Genomic DNA, 14,883 nt, shown 5'->3' on the forward strand with positions numbered 1-14,883 from the left:
GTCCGCCGTCCAGCCACTGCGCTCATACTACTGTACCAATCCGTCCGCTAATACTGTCCGCCGTCCGGCTGCCGCGCTGATCCCGCCGCTGCTCCCGGACAACCGTACCGTCCCGCCCGCTACCGCACCGCCGCTAAACCACCGTACCGACCCCTCCGCTACTACTACGCCTATTAGCCACCGCCTCCATCTTTGCACGGAAAGCTGCTGTCCGCCTAATATCCCCAGCCGTGTGTGCGTGCGTTCGTAACACATAAATATCGTGTATTTATTCAGCAGGGGTTTGTGGGACCTTTACTCGACTCTGGATTGACTGAGTGTTACCCCAGCCTTAGACAAAACCACCTCATAACGTGATAGGACGTGCCCGTTCGCTCTAACCCGAGGTCCTTCGCGAGATTCGCATCGATGATTGAATTCGGAGCGCACGGATCGATAAGGGCGCGTACTGCGTGGAGCTTCCCTCCTGCTGCTATCCGGACAACCGCCGTTGGAGCTATGGCTACGAATGCGCGTGTAATGGTCGTTGCTAGAGGAGTCTCCCGGAGGCGTCCCGTTCTGAAGCCGGCTGGCGTTGTTGGTTGGTGCGCGAGCGTTGTTGGTTGGCGCGCGAGCGTAGTTACTTGGGCACGAGCATTATACGGGGCCGCCCTGCCAATTGAGCGTCGTGACGAGCGGGACGGACGCGATCCGCGTCGCCACGGCGCCGCCCGGCAGAGCGGTGCGATGGGGGGAAAGGACGTGTCTCCCCGCCATCCCCGCGTTGTAAGTTTGAAGGCATTTCATGCCGTAGGAGCGGTCGGAAACGTTGTGGTCCTGAACCGCCCGGTGGTGTCGTGGCTAGCATTGAAGTAGGATCTTCCCGTCGTTCGACCTCTTCCTCGGCGACGTCCGCTTCCCACCACAGGGTTTGTTCCGTGACGTGGATGGATAGGGCTCCGTCGGAGCTCTCTTCGCCATCGCTCTCGTGGGACGGTGGTGGAACGTCGTCGAGGTGTGTTGACGTGTGGTGCTGCTCGTTGCACCGATGACAGCGATCTTCCCTGGGACATGTCTTCCGTTGGTGGAATGGCGATAAGCAATTTGTGCAATATCGCAAATCTATGATTGTCTTTAGTCGATCCATGTTCGTCATGCCCCGGTAAATCGGGCAGAGCCTTACGCTGTGCGACTTTTGACATAGCCGGCACGGGGCGCTGAATGTGTTGCCGCGTGCCTCCGTCTTAGCGCGTTTGTGGGACAATCCAGTCATTCTGGAATATCAAATTGTTAGTAGAACATTCGTAGATGCCCTTAGATTGGGTGGCTTATGAGCCGGTACTAGGAGCTTAAGTGGCTGAGGTCGGTGTTAGCGTACTCGGGATAAAGGGTTGTGTGGAACGAATAATCTTCTTAAGTTATTCTGTCGATGTAATGATGGGTTTGTAGTGGTTGAAACCACTGTTATATTTAATATAATTTTATTGAGATACGCCTAAAGGTATCTTTAATTTTGGTAAATATCCTCATCATAATGAAATTCTGATATTGAAAGCAGTCATTTTTTTGGTGTTTGCCTAATACAGGCAATATGCGGTAATATACGCTACATTTGTGTAGCAGATGGTATCACGAGTTACCCGTGTATTGTCACGGCTTCTTGTAGTTGCCCTACAAAAATTTGGTCACAAACTTACCCACGCCGATACCAATGTGGCTATGAATATAACCTATGAATAACTGTAAAATGACTAGTCAAATGACGTCGTGCATATAAATGTGCGACAGATGTAAAGAGGCCTTTACTCGCTGTCTGAGAACACTCTTTGTGTTGATTTGGGCCATGTTGTGTGAGAATCACAAATTGTGCTGTGTTTGTTGACTCCAACACAACCCTGGCGGGAATAGCCTACACTAACGAGTGTGGCAATTTGTAGAGCTGTCAGCTGTTCACTCTTCCAATCGTTGGAATGAGACCGCTGTGCGGTGCTGCCCATTGCAATGTAATGATACATAATGGTCATGTCATGAGTGTATTTAGGGACAGCTTGCGTCTGAGTCCTGACGCGACATTAAATTTGTAGTCTGTTCTAAAAAGTTTAATTTCTCCCTTGTTTGTAACATCGAAAGCATAGATGACACTACTTTATTCCTGCTGGGATTTCAAGCAAAAAAAGGACCGACGAAAGTCTGTCGAAACTTCAATACACAAAAAAAGCAATTTCTGTCATGAAAGCGAGACCCCCATTGAGTGTGCTATGTTTTGTTTATGTTTTACATTTTAATTTTGCACTACCCTTTTCAACAATGAAAACAATGCAAATAAACCGCGAAAATTATTTCGGTCTCGAGTGGTTCACCCTTTTGTTTTCACAAGAAAGTTGGCTTTAATTGTGTTTCTGTGCACCAAATTGTCAAACTAAAAACAAAAACTTCGTTTGTCGGGAAAAAGTAAAGTCGTTCGGGTACTAACACTCGAGTTTGTTGGATCCCGCGGTTCCGACTTGTGATCCCATGGGGTCGCGCAGAATGTGTTTACGACTTAAGAAACAAAAGGCAATGTCAGACGAGTGGCAACCTTGCTTCGTTCAGTCAGAATGGTATCCATTCATGAAAATGTGAATACATACCGATTGTGACTGAATAACCTTCATCAAAGTATGGACCTCACTATCATTCTATACATTATATTCTATTCTATACATTATATTAAACCAAAATCTTGTGAACAAACTGACACTAGAACAAAACAGCAAAACGTGTTTTTTAGTGCTAATTTTCGTAGGGCAAATCGGTATCTGCGTCGTATATGCTTGTGTATTCAGCTGTAGGCCTTAACAATTTTTGCTGAACCGGATTACCTATATAAAGGCTTAAAAGAATTGTTTACAGATGGCTAGCTGTCTGTTTTTGCTATATGATATTTAAAACTTTGCGTACGTAAAGTATATGATTTTCCGTTTTTATACGTTATTGTATCTTAATTACTCCTCATCAGAGCTTTTAACTATATAAATTCAAAGCCTTCATATTTTGAATCTGTATCAATACGTTGCTCTGGTAATATTGTGTGTCCCTCAATATCGAAAGCGTTTATGAATGTTGTAGTTTTACCCTCTACTTCCTCACTTTTTATAGCAACTATTATTTTGTCATCAGTATTGGGTATGAATTTTGAAACTTGAATATCCATGTGTGGGCGCTGTATTCGTGGCGTCTAAAGGAACTGTTGTAATTTTTGTAAAACGTTCATCTGCCGTGATTAGTAAGTTACAACCCAGATGTTCATCGCGCGTTTCGTTGTACTTTTCCCGCGAGCAGCGTCTTGGTAAAGTACCATTTCCTTTGATATGCTGACCAAAATACCACCTGTGTGATCATCGATGGTACGCAGTTTTCCATTGAATGTTACGAGTTCTGATAACTCCATACCACGTCCTTTGAGCAAAAATGCAGATTCTAATTTAACAGGATCGCCACTATTCCCTTTGACAGTGATTTCTAGTTTTGACTTGCGATATGTCAAATATCCCTTCTTTAAATAGCTGCGCCATACTGTGCTACCATCTTTCCCTACAACTTTTGAGCTTCTATCCAAATCAGCTACTATACCCATACGATATGTCAACTCACTGGAGTGTACCTCTATGGGTGGCGTAAGTGGATATTTCTTATCGTAAGCTAAGTAATCAGGATTTCTGGTTATACTGACAGCAGCGGTACTACGTGTTGAACTGCTAGAACTTTTACGCCATGCTATATCTGAGGAAGATTGTGAACCTGTGCGCACATAAGCAAATAGAAAGCATAACAGAATAACACAGCACGCGAGCAGCCCGAAATGATAATTGAAACGTAATGTTCGATTTCCTATTCGATAAGTTGGTGGCGTACGTAACGCTGAACGCCAATCGCGTGTATACATCACCGACTGTGTATGCGACAGATTCTAAGTCGTGTGGTGGTGTGATGTGCGTGGAGTGCTTGATCTATCGACTTGGCGGTATGCGTAATTACTAGCGTGGATTGGTGTGGCGGTGCTGCTGCTGCTGGTTCGCCCTGAGTTCGAGTATAAGCTATCTTATATCCATCCAAGCTCACTGCTACGATGCACTTGTTTTAAAAAATCGTTTAAAAAAATCGTTTTTTGTTTTATCCTGCGAACTAAATATACATTGCACCATGATTGGCATTGAAATTATAGGTTTTTGCAATTGGAAGGAACAGAAAAAATCACAGCATTCGACGCCCTTCCCCACAATAATGGGTTTTTTTTTTATAAGGTTTGTTGACGTAATGTGGGCATATACAATTTGATTGAAAACCCACGATATGTTGTATTGTTTAAAAAAAACCGACAATGTAAACGCAAAGGCAACCGGTGCTTTGTACCTATTTGTGCTGACCCTTTGAACCCCCTTACTTTGTTTGGTGGTTATATAGCGATATAATAAATATCCTGATTAGGTTAACCCATGTAAGGAATGATGTTTTATAATTGTTTCAGGATTTTAGGTGATATGAGGAATTTTGAGTATCTCGCGATTGGTGTACACACAATGGCACATGCCTTCCCGATGTAACAGAGAAGAAAAACTCTGATTTGGGGCAGTGCCTCGAATGATCACTGGTACCTTGCGTCGACAATGTAGTCCTTGTTGCTTCGAGGATGGAACCGAATGTCTTCACAATGCCCATCGCTATATGGTTGCATAGTCAAATATCTAGGTCACCATATATGTTTGGGTTTACCTACAAATTGGCTGAATGCCATTTTTATACAAGCCATATTTCTTCTCGGTCTAACGTAAGCGCGTTAAGATTGAGGTGTATTAGTAGTACAGGCTGGGCCATATAGCTCGCCCCAGTTTTCGGAATCTGCGAGTTTGGTTGCTGGGGATCAAGCATCGGTGGTACGATGGCTCCTGTTGCTTTGAAATAGGGGGGGGGGGGGGGGGGGGGGGTGGGGGGGTGGGGGTGTAATTCTGATAATTGCTGCTATAGTAGATTTGCGTTAGGATTGTTGGCTTTGTTCGGGATGAACGAGAGCTGGGTTCGGCGGGTTGTAGGCCTCGTTCGGGGTAAAACGAGGGCGGGGTTAAGGGGGTTTGTTATAACGGGTGTGAGTTACAAGTCTCCCTCACCCTCACTGGAGCGTGGTAGCAGGACCAATTTCGTGATTGGTCTGGTGGTTTGTCCCCTTGCCGTATCCAGTTCGACGACTCGAACTCGGTTATCGGGGCCATAGTGAAGATTGGCTATCCGACCTAGTCTCCATTCATTGGGTGCAGATTATCCTCCTTAATGACGACTAGGTCTCCCTGTTTAAGGTTTGATTGTGGATGCTTCCACTTAACGCGCTTCTGCAATTCGGTGAGATACTCCGTTTTCCACCGTTTGCAGAAGGTTTGATACAGCGCCTTAAGTTTTTCCCATCGATTGACGAGTGATGCGCGATTCTCGCTGACGTCGATCTCCGGTGGAGCTAACAGGTGCCCTCCCACGAGGAAATGGCCTGGAGTAAGTGGCTCCAAGTTGGACGGCTCGTTGGAGGAGGGGCTTAACGGTCGAGAATTGAGACAGGACTCGATTCGACAAAGTAGTGTGCTGAACTCTTCAAGGGTAAATTTGTGAACCAAAGCGATCTTCTTGAAGTGGTTCTTGAAGCTCTTGACCCCTGCCTCCCATAGTCCGCCCATGTGAGGAGCTCCTGGTGGTATGAAATGCCATGTCAGGTTTTGGTTACTGTACTTGGATAAAGTTTGGTTGCGAGCGTCCGCCAGGAAAGCTTTGAGTTCTGAGCGGAGAGCTCTGGAGGCTCCGACAAAGTTGGCTCCGTTGTCGGAGTAGATGTTCTTTGGACATCCTCGCCGAGCGACAAACCTATCGAAAGCTGCCAGGAATGCGGCAGTACTGAGGTCACTAGTGGCTTCCAAGTGAATCGCTTTGGTTGCAAAGCAAACAAAGAGGCAGACGTAACCCTTTGACATGCGGCATCCTCTTCCGCTATAAGATTTGATGTCAAATGGTCCGGCAAAATCTACCCCCGCATTGGTGAAAGACCGGGAGAAGGTGGTTCGTTCTGAGGGTAGATCTCCCATAAGTTGGGTTTGGGTCCGCTTGCGGAATATTTTGCACGTTTTGCAATTGTGTATGACCGATCGGAATATATTTTTGACCCTAGGGATCCAATATTGTGTGCGTAGGCGACGAAACATAAGTTGGTTCTCCCCATGCAGGGTGTCTTTATGGATGAACTGGACAAGAAGTCGTGTGAGCCGGCAGTCATACGGCAGAATAATCGGGTGCCGTTCACTGTAGGGAAGATCCTTGGCCCCTGAAAGACGACCGCCCACCCTCAATATGCCCTTTTCATCGACAAGGGGGGTAAGAGGGAGGACTTCACTCTTTGAACCGATGAGCTTCCCGGAATTTAAACTCGAAAGTTCCTCCGAATAGTGTCTCCGTTGGTAGAAAGCTATTAACTGACTTGTCGTGGCCTGGATTTCATCGGGTGAAATGAAGTGCGATGCCGCTTTAAAGGAAGATTTTGTCTTAGGATTGGTTCTTTGGATAAATCTTCGAACATACGATATGACCCTCAAGGCCCTGGACAAATTGGAAAACCGTTCGAGGAGGTCGTCTTTCTCTTTTATTTTTGAAGTTGTATGAACCTGCACCCGTTTTTCCTCTATGTTAGTCCGATAGTCCTTTTCTTGTATTGGCCATTCTGTCTTCTCTTCTTGTAACCAAGAAGGTCCCTGCCACCACAAAGAGTTATTGACTAACTCCTTCGCTGATAGTCCTCGGCTAGCCAGGTCTGCAGGATTGGATGCGGATTCTACGTGGTGCCAGGATTTGTTTCCTACCTTTTCTACTATTTTCGTTACTCGATGAGCGACAAAGGTTGACCAAGAACAAGGGGGTTTTCTTATCCACGCCAAAACAATGGTGGAGTCTGTCCATAGGTGTAGATTGAAATTTTCTAAATGCAGATTTTCACGCACTGCTTCGATGGTTTCGGCCAGCAACACTGCACCGCATAGCTCTAATCGGGGTAAGGAAACTGTTTTAACGGGTGCTACTCTTGTTTTTGCTATTAATAAGTTAACGTAGACCTCATCCTTTATCTTTGCTCGTAAAAAGACTGTCGCGGCGTAAGCTTTTTCCGAGGCGTCGCAAAAGCCGTGTATTTCAACGTCGTTGGTTGGCGTAAAATACACCCAACGTGGGATACGAATTCCGTTAATGGAGGGGTATTCCTGCATAAAATTATGCCATCGGTCTAGGGTTCCTGCCAACACTGGTTCGTCCCAGTCAGTCCCCTCTAGCCAAATGTCTTGCATAATGATTTTTGCAACAATGACGACTGGGGCGAGCCAACCTAGGGGATCGAAAAGTTTAGCGATTGCAGAAAGTATTGTCCTTTTCGTTAACAGATCCCGATTTTCAATTGGTTTTGCCGTGAAGTAAAAATAATCCGCATGCGCGTTCCATCGAATACCTAGGGTCTTGACCGTACTCGTGTCCTCGAATTCCAAAAAGTCTTCGTTGAGCAGATGAGGTTTGGGTATTCCTTTAAGTATTCTTGAGCAATTTGACGTCCATTTGCGGAGGGAAAAACCAGCGGACTGTAATGCATCTGTGATTTCATCGCGAGCTTTGAGTGTGGATTCGATGCTATGTCCCCCGGCTAGAACGTCATCGACGTACATACCTGTCCGTAAGATATCTGCGGCAATGGGTAATGAAGTTTCAACGTCGTCTGCTAGTTGGTGCAGTGTCCTTATCGCCAGATAAGGAGCACAATTGACTCCAAAGGTGACTGTCTTTAGTTCGTAGACGCTGATAGGGTCACTAGGATTGTTGCGAAAAACTATTCTTTGGAATTGTGTTTGGCTTGGCTTTACCCATATCTGCCGGTACATCTTTTCGATGTCGCTATTAAAAACATATTTAAAGAATCTCCATCGAAGGAGTAGAATCGTTAAGTTAGCCTGAAGCACTGGGCCTGTATAAAGTACGTCGTTTAGGCTTGTGCCATTGGCTGTGGGATACGAAGCGTTGAACACCACACGAAATTTGGTCGTGGTGCTTTCCTCTTTTATAACCGCATGATGGGGTAAGAAGTAGCAATCGGTCACGTGGGGTGGTATGATTTTTGGAACTTTTGACATATGTCCCAATGTCTCATATTCCGCTAGTACCCTATTGTACTCAGTCTGTAGGGCCGGTGTCTTGGCTAGGCGCGTCTCATTCCGGTAGAATTGGGAGCAGACGCAGTTTAGGGAAGGCCCTAAGGAGATGTTGTTGGGAAAATCCTTTTTAAAAGGAAGGCCGACAGTATATTTGCCATCGGAATTTCTTTCTGTTGTAAGTCTGAAAAGTTCCTCGCAATAGGCATTATCTTCGTTAAGTGCCCTTTTCTTAGGTACGTTTTCAAGTTCCCAGAAAGCGGTTAGTTGCTTGTCTAGGCTGATTTCATTAAAAAAAGATACCCGTGTATTAGTTGGGTGAGGTACTTCTGCACGACCAGTTAGAATCCAACCGAAGACAGTTTCTTGGGCGAGAAGCGTATTTAGAACGTTCTTCCTTATACCGTTCAGTATTATCTGGGGATAAATGTCGCCTCCAAGTATGAGGTCGACTGGTTCATTAATGAAGAACCTCTTATCCGCCAGAATCAGATCAGGAAACGCTTTTCGAGTCGTTGCGCTAACTTGGCAAGTCGGAAGGTCCCCTGTTAATTGGGGCAGGACTAGGACCACTGTATCGATACTCACTAAGGGGTCTGTGAGCGAACCTAACGTAATCACACATGATTCCTTTACCTGTGCAGATGGGGTATTATTTATTCCTGACACTTGCACATGCAGGCGTTTGGATGGAAGGTTTATTCGCTTTTTTAGTTTTTCTGTTATGAAAGAGCATTCGGACCCAGAGTCTATCAGCGCTCTGGCGGAAAATTTCACTCCATTATAGTGTATATTAACACGTGCTGTTCCTAATAACACCCCTTTAGTGGTGTTAGCATGACACGAAGAGACGTTATTAGCATTATCTTGTCTTTTTTCAGACGCCATCCTTGCCCTAGCCTGCTGTGAGGTTGAAGGTGTGTTGTCGGTGGCGTTTTGAGTCCACCTTTGAGGAGTTGTCTTTGGTTGTGCTGTCGGAAGATGGAGCAAGGTGTTTTGCCTCGCGTGGCACGTGCTGCAATTGAATTGGCTAGTGCATCGTGTCACGGTGTGTCCACCCGACAGACAATTCAGACAGTAACTATTGTTTTTTATAAATTCGATTTTCCCTGACGTAGACAACCTACGGAATTTTTGGCAATTTCGTAATTTGTGCTCCGTACTGTTGCACATCTTACATGCCGATTTTGGTACGCTTGCTTGGTAAACACCAAGTTTCGTAGAATTTTCCCTAGAATTCGAATTTTGACTTTTGGGTGCTTTTGTTGTTTTATTACCCCTAAAATCGGAAACCGTCTCTAATGTCTGGAAGCGATTGGACAGGAATTTGTCCATATCCTCCCATTTCGGAATATCTGTTTTCCGTTCTACGGTCTGTTCCCAAAGAGCCAGTGTAGATTCAGGGAGTTTTGTGGAGCATAAGTAAGTTATAATTGCATCCCAATTTGTGATGTCAATATTATGACATTGTAGCGCAGAAATGCAATTTTTGATCTCACGTTGCAATTTTTTAATTGATGTTCCACACTCCTGCTCGACTGCCGTCAGATTAAATAAAAGTTTTAATTGTGTGTTGACGAGGATACGTTTATTTTCGTACCTGTCGCTTAGATTCTTCCAGGCGGTTGCAAAACCCTCGTTTGTTAATGAGCACCTTCCCACTATTTCTTTTGCCTCCCCTTGCGTTTTTTGTTTTAAATAATATAATTTCTCGACATCTTTCAGATCAGTATTGTGGATGTATATCGCCGTGAACATATCTCTAAAGGCTGGCCAGGAAAGGTAGTCGCCTTTAAATACATCGGTGTCACAAGGCGGCAGCCGCATTTTATGTCCACGGCGCGAAGAGTCTTCATCCTTTGCTTCATCCTTGGCCGGCTGTGGGGTGATTGATTCGGCTTCAGCCGCCACAGCAGACATGCATTGCAGGTAGCATGCAAAGCAACTTTTATTTTTCTTTCTTAATGAGCTGAGCTCGTCTTTGGACAGTTCAGAATTGCTGAGAAGACTTTCATATGTGGACTTGGTCTTCTTCCATAGTGCCCTTAGCTCCTCTTGCAGTAGTGCAAGGGTGTGCTTGTTCCGGGATTCGGCCGGGGTGGAGTTGAAATCTTGTTCAAACTCCACTATGGAATCAGCCAATCTAATATAAGTCTCCATTGATTTTATTAATTTGAATATTTTGTTTCTTTGAAGGTGTCGAGCTTGAAGGCAAAAGACTTAGTGGCGTTGGTGTATATTCAACCGCAGCAAAAATTATAAGAGTGTTTTGTTTTTTTTTTTTGTACGTAGCCCAGCTATCAATCCTGCTGTGATTGTGCTATGTGAGTAAAATCTAAAAAATACACGGATTTGAACTCTGATCGGATTGTATGTGTTAACACAGAAAGCAATCTTATGTGAATTTAGTGATAAGAAAAAAATTGAATCAGATGTAAATCTTGACGTGGTGTAATGTGTGGCCAGTGATATGAACCACTTATAGAGATCCTCACGAGGATTATGTAAGCCACAGATAGAAATCCTGACGAGGATTTAATGTGTATATAGTGATATGCAGCACAGATAGAAATCCTGAAAGGTTCTAGTGTATACAAAGTGATATCAAACACAGATAGAAATCCTGACGAGGATTTAATGTGTCTACAGTGATGTGCAATGCAGAGAAGAGAATTCGTCTGCAGGTATTTAATGTGTCTAAAGGGTGTGTTGGACACAGATAGAAATATTTTCTGAAAACTTAGTGTGTCTAAAAAAAGTTTAAAAAACGCAGATGTAATCCCGATGTGGATATGATGTGTAATCCTCGAGATTTGAAACACAAATAGAAATCCTTATGTGGATTTAATGTGTTTAAAGGGTGAAATTTGACCCACAGATAGAAATCCCGACGAGGATTTAATGTGTATACAAGTGAAAGTGAAACACAGATAGAAATCCTGACGAGGATTTAATGTGTATACAAAAGGTGTTATGTGAACGTTTATGAGTATCGCCGAGTAGCCAACCAGGGTATCTTTCCCAATATAAATAAGACAATAACTTTGTTTATCCAACTTAATGTGGAAAATTACACTTTTAATTATTTATTATAAAAAACGCTGAGAACATACAGCTATGTAATATTAAACGATCAGTATAAAATTGTGTTTGTGACCAATTGTGATGAGCCACTAGCCACCCAACGCAGTGCTAATTTTTGGCTTTATGGTATTATTTCAGTTCGCAACTGATTAAGAAACTGATTTCCGTTCAAAGATAACGCAATTGATTATATGTATATAATTCGGTGAAAAAATACTCTATATCCAATGCCTTCGAATTAATATGAATTAAGTGTATTCACAAATGAGCGATTTGCAGCAATGTTATTGATTGTCGCAATTAAGCAAAAATGACTACAAGCCACCCAACGAAGGTGAAATGTTTTTGAAAAAATTGTTCTGTGGTTGCAGAATATTATGATATTTCTTTGCAAGTTCATCAACCAAGTGAGAGTGTATGTAGATTGTTGCCGAAAATCAACAACCGAAAAGACTGTCTACAGAAACCGAGTGTGGTTGCACAGTGCAGTGATAATTTTGTTGCAAAAGGAGAAAAAAGAAAAAAAAATCCACTGACTGCCTGCCTTGAGTTGTGTCGGAAAAGTCTTATCACTGGTGGGGGACTTAGCCGATAATCAAAAGGCGCTAGGTGTGCGTTGTAACACAATGAACTTCCACTTGCTTTGACTTGCAAATGGATATCACAAATCCACTCGATACGTGAGTTCGTATATAAAAAAAATGTGCACCAAAATCAACCACTTACCTTACACAAGTTTTGGTAATGTATGATGTTATGTGGACTGTTGATGTGATGTTATTGTGATGATGTGATAAATGGACGTGATATCGTATGATGAGTTGATTAGTGGACTGTTTGATGTTGTGATGATGATGTGATAATGTGATGTAGATGAGTGGACTGTTTGATATGCTGATGATGTTTTAATGCTAATGGACTGTATGTATGTGTGTGATGACGAGTTGGTATACGCTGCTCGTTCGTTTTGATGGCCAACTTTTTTCACTGCTGGTTGATTTTAATTTTTTTATAAATAATTTTCCTTGCTTGGTTAATAATTTCCAATTATTCCGATGGGCTGATTCTTGGGTAAATCACCTATGTTTCCTTTGAATTTTTGATTTTCTCGGCGCGTAAGGACCAAAATGTTACGGCGGCAAGACCACAGATAGGGCGCGCTCGTAATAATGGTGGGGAGAGAAGAAAAGAAAATACACAAACGAATTCGTTATAAAAAGTGAACAATAATATTTATTAAAATAAATGGAAATGCAAATTCAACGTTAGTCTACTTAATCACAATAAATGAAATTGGTTAGAAAAAGATACACAGCAATGTTTATTGAAATAAAATTAAATGCAAATGCACAGTTAATCCACTTAATCACAATTCACTGAATTCGTTAGAGAATAAAATGAAAGTAAAGGCAAATGCAAGATAATGCACTTACTCACATTCAATATTTCCGATGACGGAAGTGCAAAAATGAATTTTAGACTTTTAAATAGAATTGAAAGACTTACCTTTGGTGGCTTGGCTGCTGGCGGTTTCTTAGACGTTCGCAAAAGAAGTGAAACAGGTAAAAAACCTTTTGTTCGCGGTCACCGCCGAATCCTAGGCTTAACTATTATCCGGCGGGGTAAACGGTTATCGGTATAAACCGATATGTATAAATGAAAGATGTGAGGTAAAAGGACAACGAAAAGAAAAAGTTAAGTAATACGAGGGTGCACCGCCATATTTAGGCTTGTGGCCTAAACAGAATTATAAGCAATTGCTTATATTTCTTTGAAATGGTACTATGTTAAATGTTCCATCAACTATATAATTACGTTGTTCCATATGGTTCCTTCCTTTAATAGCATTAGAAATGGTAGGAGACACAAATAATGAGCAGGCAAAATTTTCTTCTACTATAGTGTCAATATAAAGTTTGACATTTTCCTCATATTTGGACATTGTGAATTTTGATGCAATTTCTTTATTTTTATAAACTTCAATAATTTCTTCAAAAGTCATCGGATTTTTTGGATATTTTTCTTGTTTTATATGAATCAAATGCCTACGCATTTTACCGAACTCCACTGAATGTGATGTTTCCTTATATTTTTTACATTGTGCATCAAATATATCTCGCACACTTGAACGTCTTAATGATGCACTCATCACTTCAGTTTTTATCGAATTTATTAATTTTAATTTATCAATTAAGGCACTTTGTTCCCCATGATTGTGGCCGTTCTTGACACTTTTCTCTGTTTTACGGCAAAATCTTGTGCTATTAAATTCAATGGCAACTGCATCTGAACAGTTATCCACATAACAATAATAATATTTAACATTTTTATTCATATATTTATATTTGAAAATTTGATTTTCTTTTTCAATTAATAATAAAGAACTGTTTTTCCTAAAACCTGGAATCAACTTATATTCAAAAATTATTTCTTGATTTTCCATTTTAATCAAAGCGCAAAACACGTGGATTATGAAAATGTGCAATTTGACAATATGCGATATGACATTGATTAAGAAAGTTGCCAGGTGAAATTAATAACAATTAAATGAACATTCACAATGAAAAATAAATTCATATGAGAGATAAGGCCATATGGCTTTAACTCCCAATTGACAAAAAAAAAATATGGCATTATCTCTCAATACGAAGCGTGATAATGCCATATGGCTTTACCTCGCAATTGGATGGGAGATAGAGCCATATGGCGTTACCTCGCATGGCTTTATCGCACCCCACCGAGTATCCTCTCTGGTTCAGCTGGTTTTGCCGGTTACGGTATGTCTTTGAAGTCGACCGCCCTGAGCTTCGCTCCAGGGTAGGCTTCACCTACAGACTCTACCGCCTTTTTGTATATGGCTGCGGACCTCTCGTCTCCGCATGCCACGACTTTGATACTAACCTGGAACCACCCTGCATCCTTGCATACCGGTGGCGGTCCAGGATTACGCGTAAGAACGTCCAGGGTGATATTCGACAGCTCGCTTTTCACCCATTTCCATTTGTCTTTTTTTATTGCGCCGTCTTCCTGATTGTCGTCAAGGACCCCTAGCAGGATTTTGTCCTTGACCGCTTCTGCAAAAGAGCGCCCATGCACCTTCGGCCTCTTTGGTTTGGTAGGCATTACGACCGCCGACCTTGCCCTTTTGGTTGCCACTTGTGGCCCCCTTTCTTCTGCCAGACGAAAGTCGGGTATCACATCTTTCGCCCATTGAATCTCTTCCAGTATTTCTCCTACGCTGTCGCTTTCCGCTATACTCTCGAGGTCTGGCATACGTGCGGATCTGGTTAGGATCCTTGCAGCCGCTCTCCTGTGCTTGTATCCAACTTCACTTGGATTTGGCCGCTCACTAGGCTTCGTGAAGGCTGTGGGTATCGGAGGTGGACCACGTGGGGCCTTCAACTGAGGCTGCATTCTGCATACCTGCTGCGTCTCTGCTAGTGCCAGGAGTATCCCGGAGAACACCCCTTTGCCTTGGATCACTGCCTAAAGTTTTGTTGGGGAGAGGGCTCCTACGCGGCATCGCCACCGGTCTTGAACCATCTCCTTTTTTTGCAATATTCTGGCGGATAGAATGACCCTGCATCGCACTGGTTACCGTTGTGGTGGGCAGAAGCCCTTCCGG

General features: G+C 43.0%; 2 protein-coding genes across 2 annotated transcripts in view; both read right to left on the reverse strand.

Annotated features, from left to right (window-relative positions):
* Ptp52F (Protein tyrosine phosphatase 52F) overlaps nt 1-14,883 on the reverse strand; it is a 2,268,497-nt gene that overhangs the window by 160,005 nt on the left and 2,093,609 nt on the right. The gene's annotated exons all lie outside the window — the stretch shown is intronic.
* LOC137247317 (soluble calcium-activated nucleotidase 1-like) lies at nt 2,987-3,904 on the reverse strand. The gene is made up of 2 exons (XM_067778385.1): nt 3,317-3,904; nt 2,987-3,196 (listed from the first exon to the last, which is right to left on the reverse strand). The coding sequence occupies exons 1-2, from the start codon at nt 3,902-3,904 to the stop codon at nt 2,987-2,989; spliced, it is 798 nt and encodes a 265-aa protein (XP_067634486.1).

This window comes from Eurosta solidaginis, chromosome 3, assembly GCF_040869045.1.
Source record: "Eurosta solidaginis isolate ZX-2024a chromosome 3, ASM4086904v1, whole genome shotgun sequence".
NCBI classification, from domain to species: domain Eukaryota; kingdom Metazoa; phylum Arthropoda; class Insecta; order Diptera; family Tephritidae; genus Eurosta; species Eurosta solidaginis.

What these genes read in the sequence shown, in the direction of transcription:
- LOC137247317 (XM_067778385.1), bottom strand. Translation starts at nt 3,904, where the DNA reads ATGTATACACGCGATTGGCGTTCAGCGTTACGTACGCCACCAACTTAT. An exon ending in TCAGCATATCAAAGGAAATG is followed by an intron (nt 3,197 to 3,316) that starts GTACTTTACCAA and finishes CAGTTCCTTTAG; the next exon opens with ACGCCACGAATACAGCGCCC.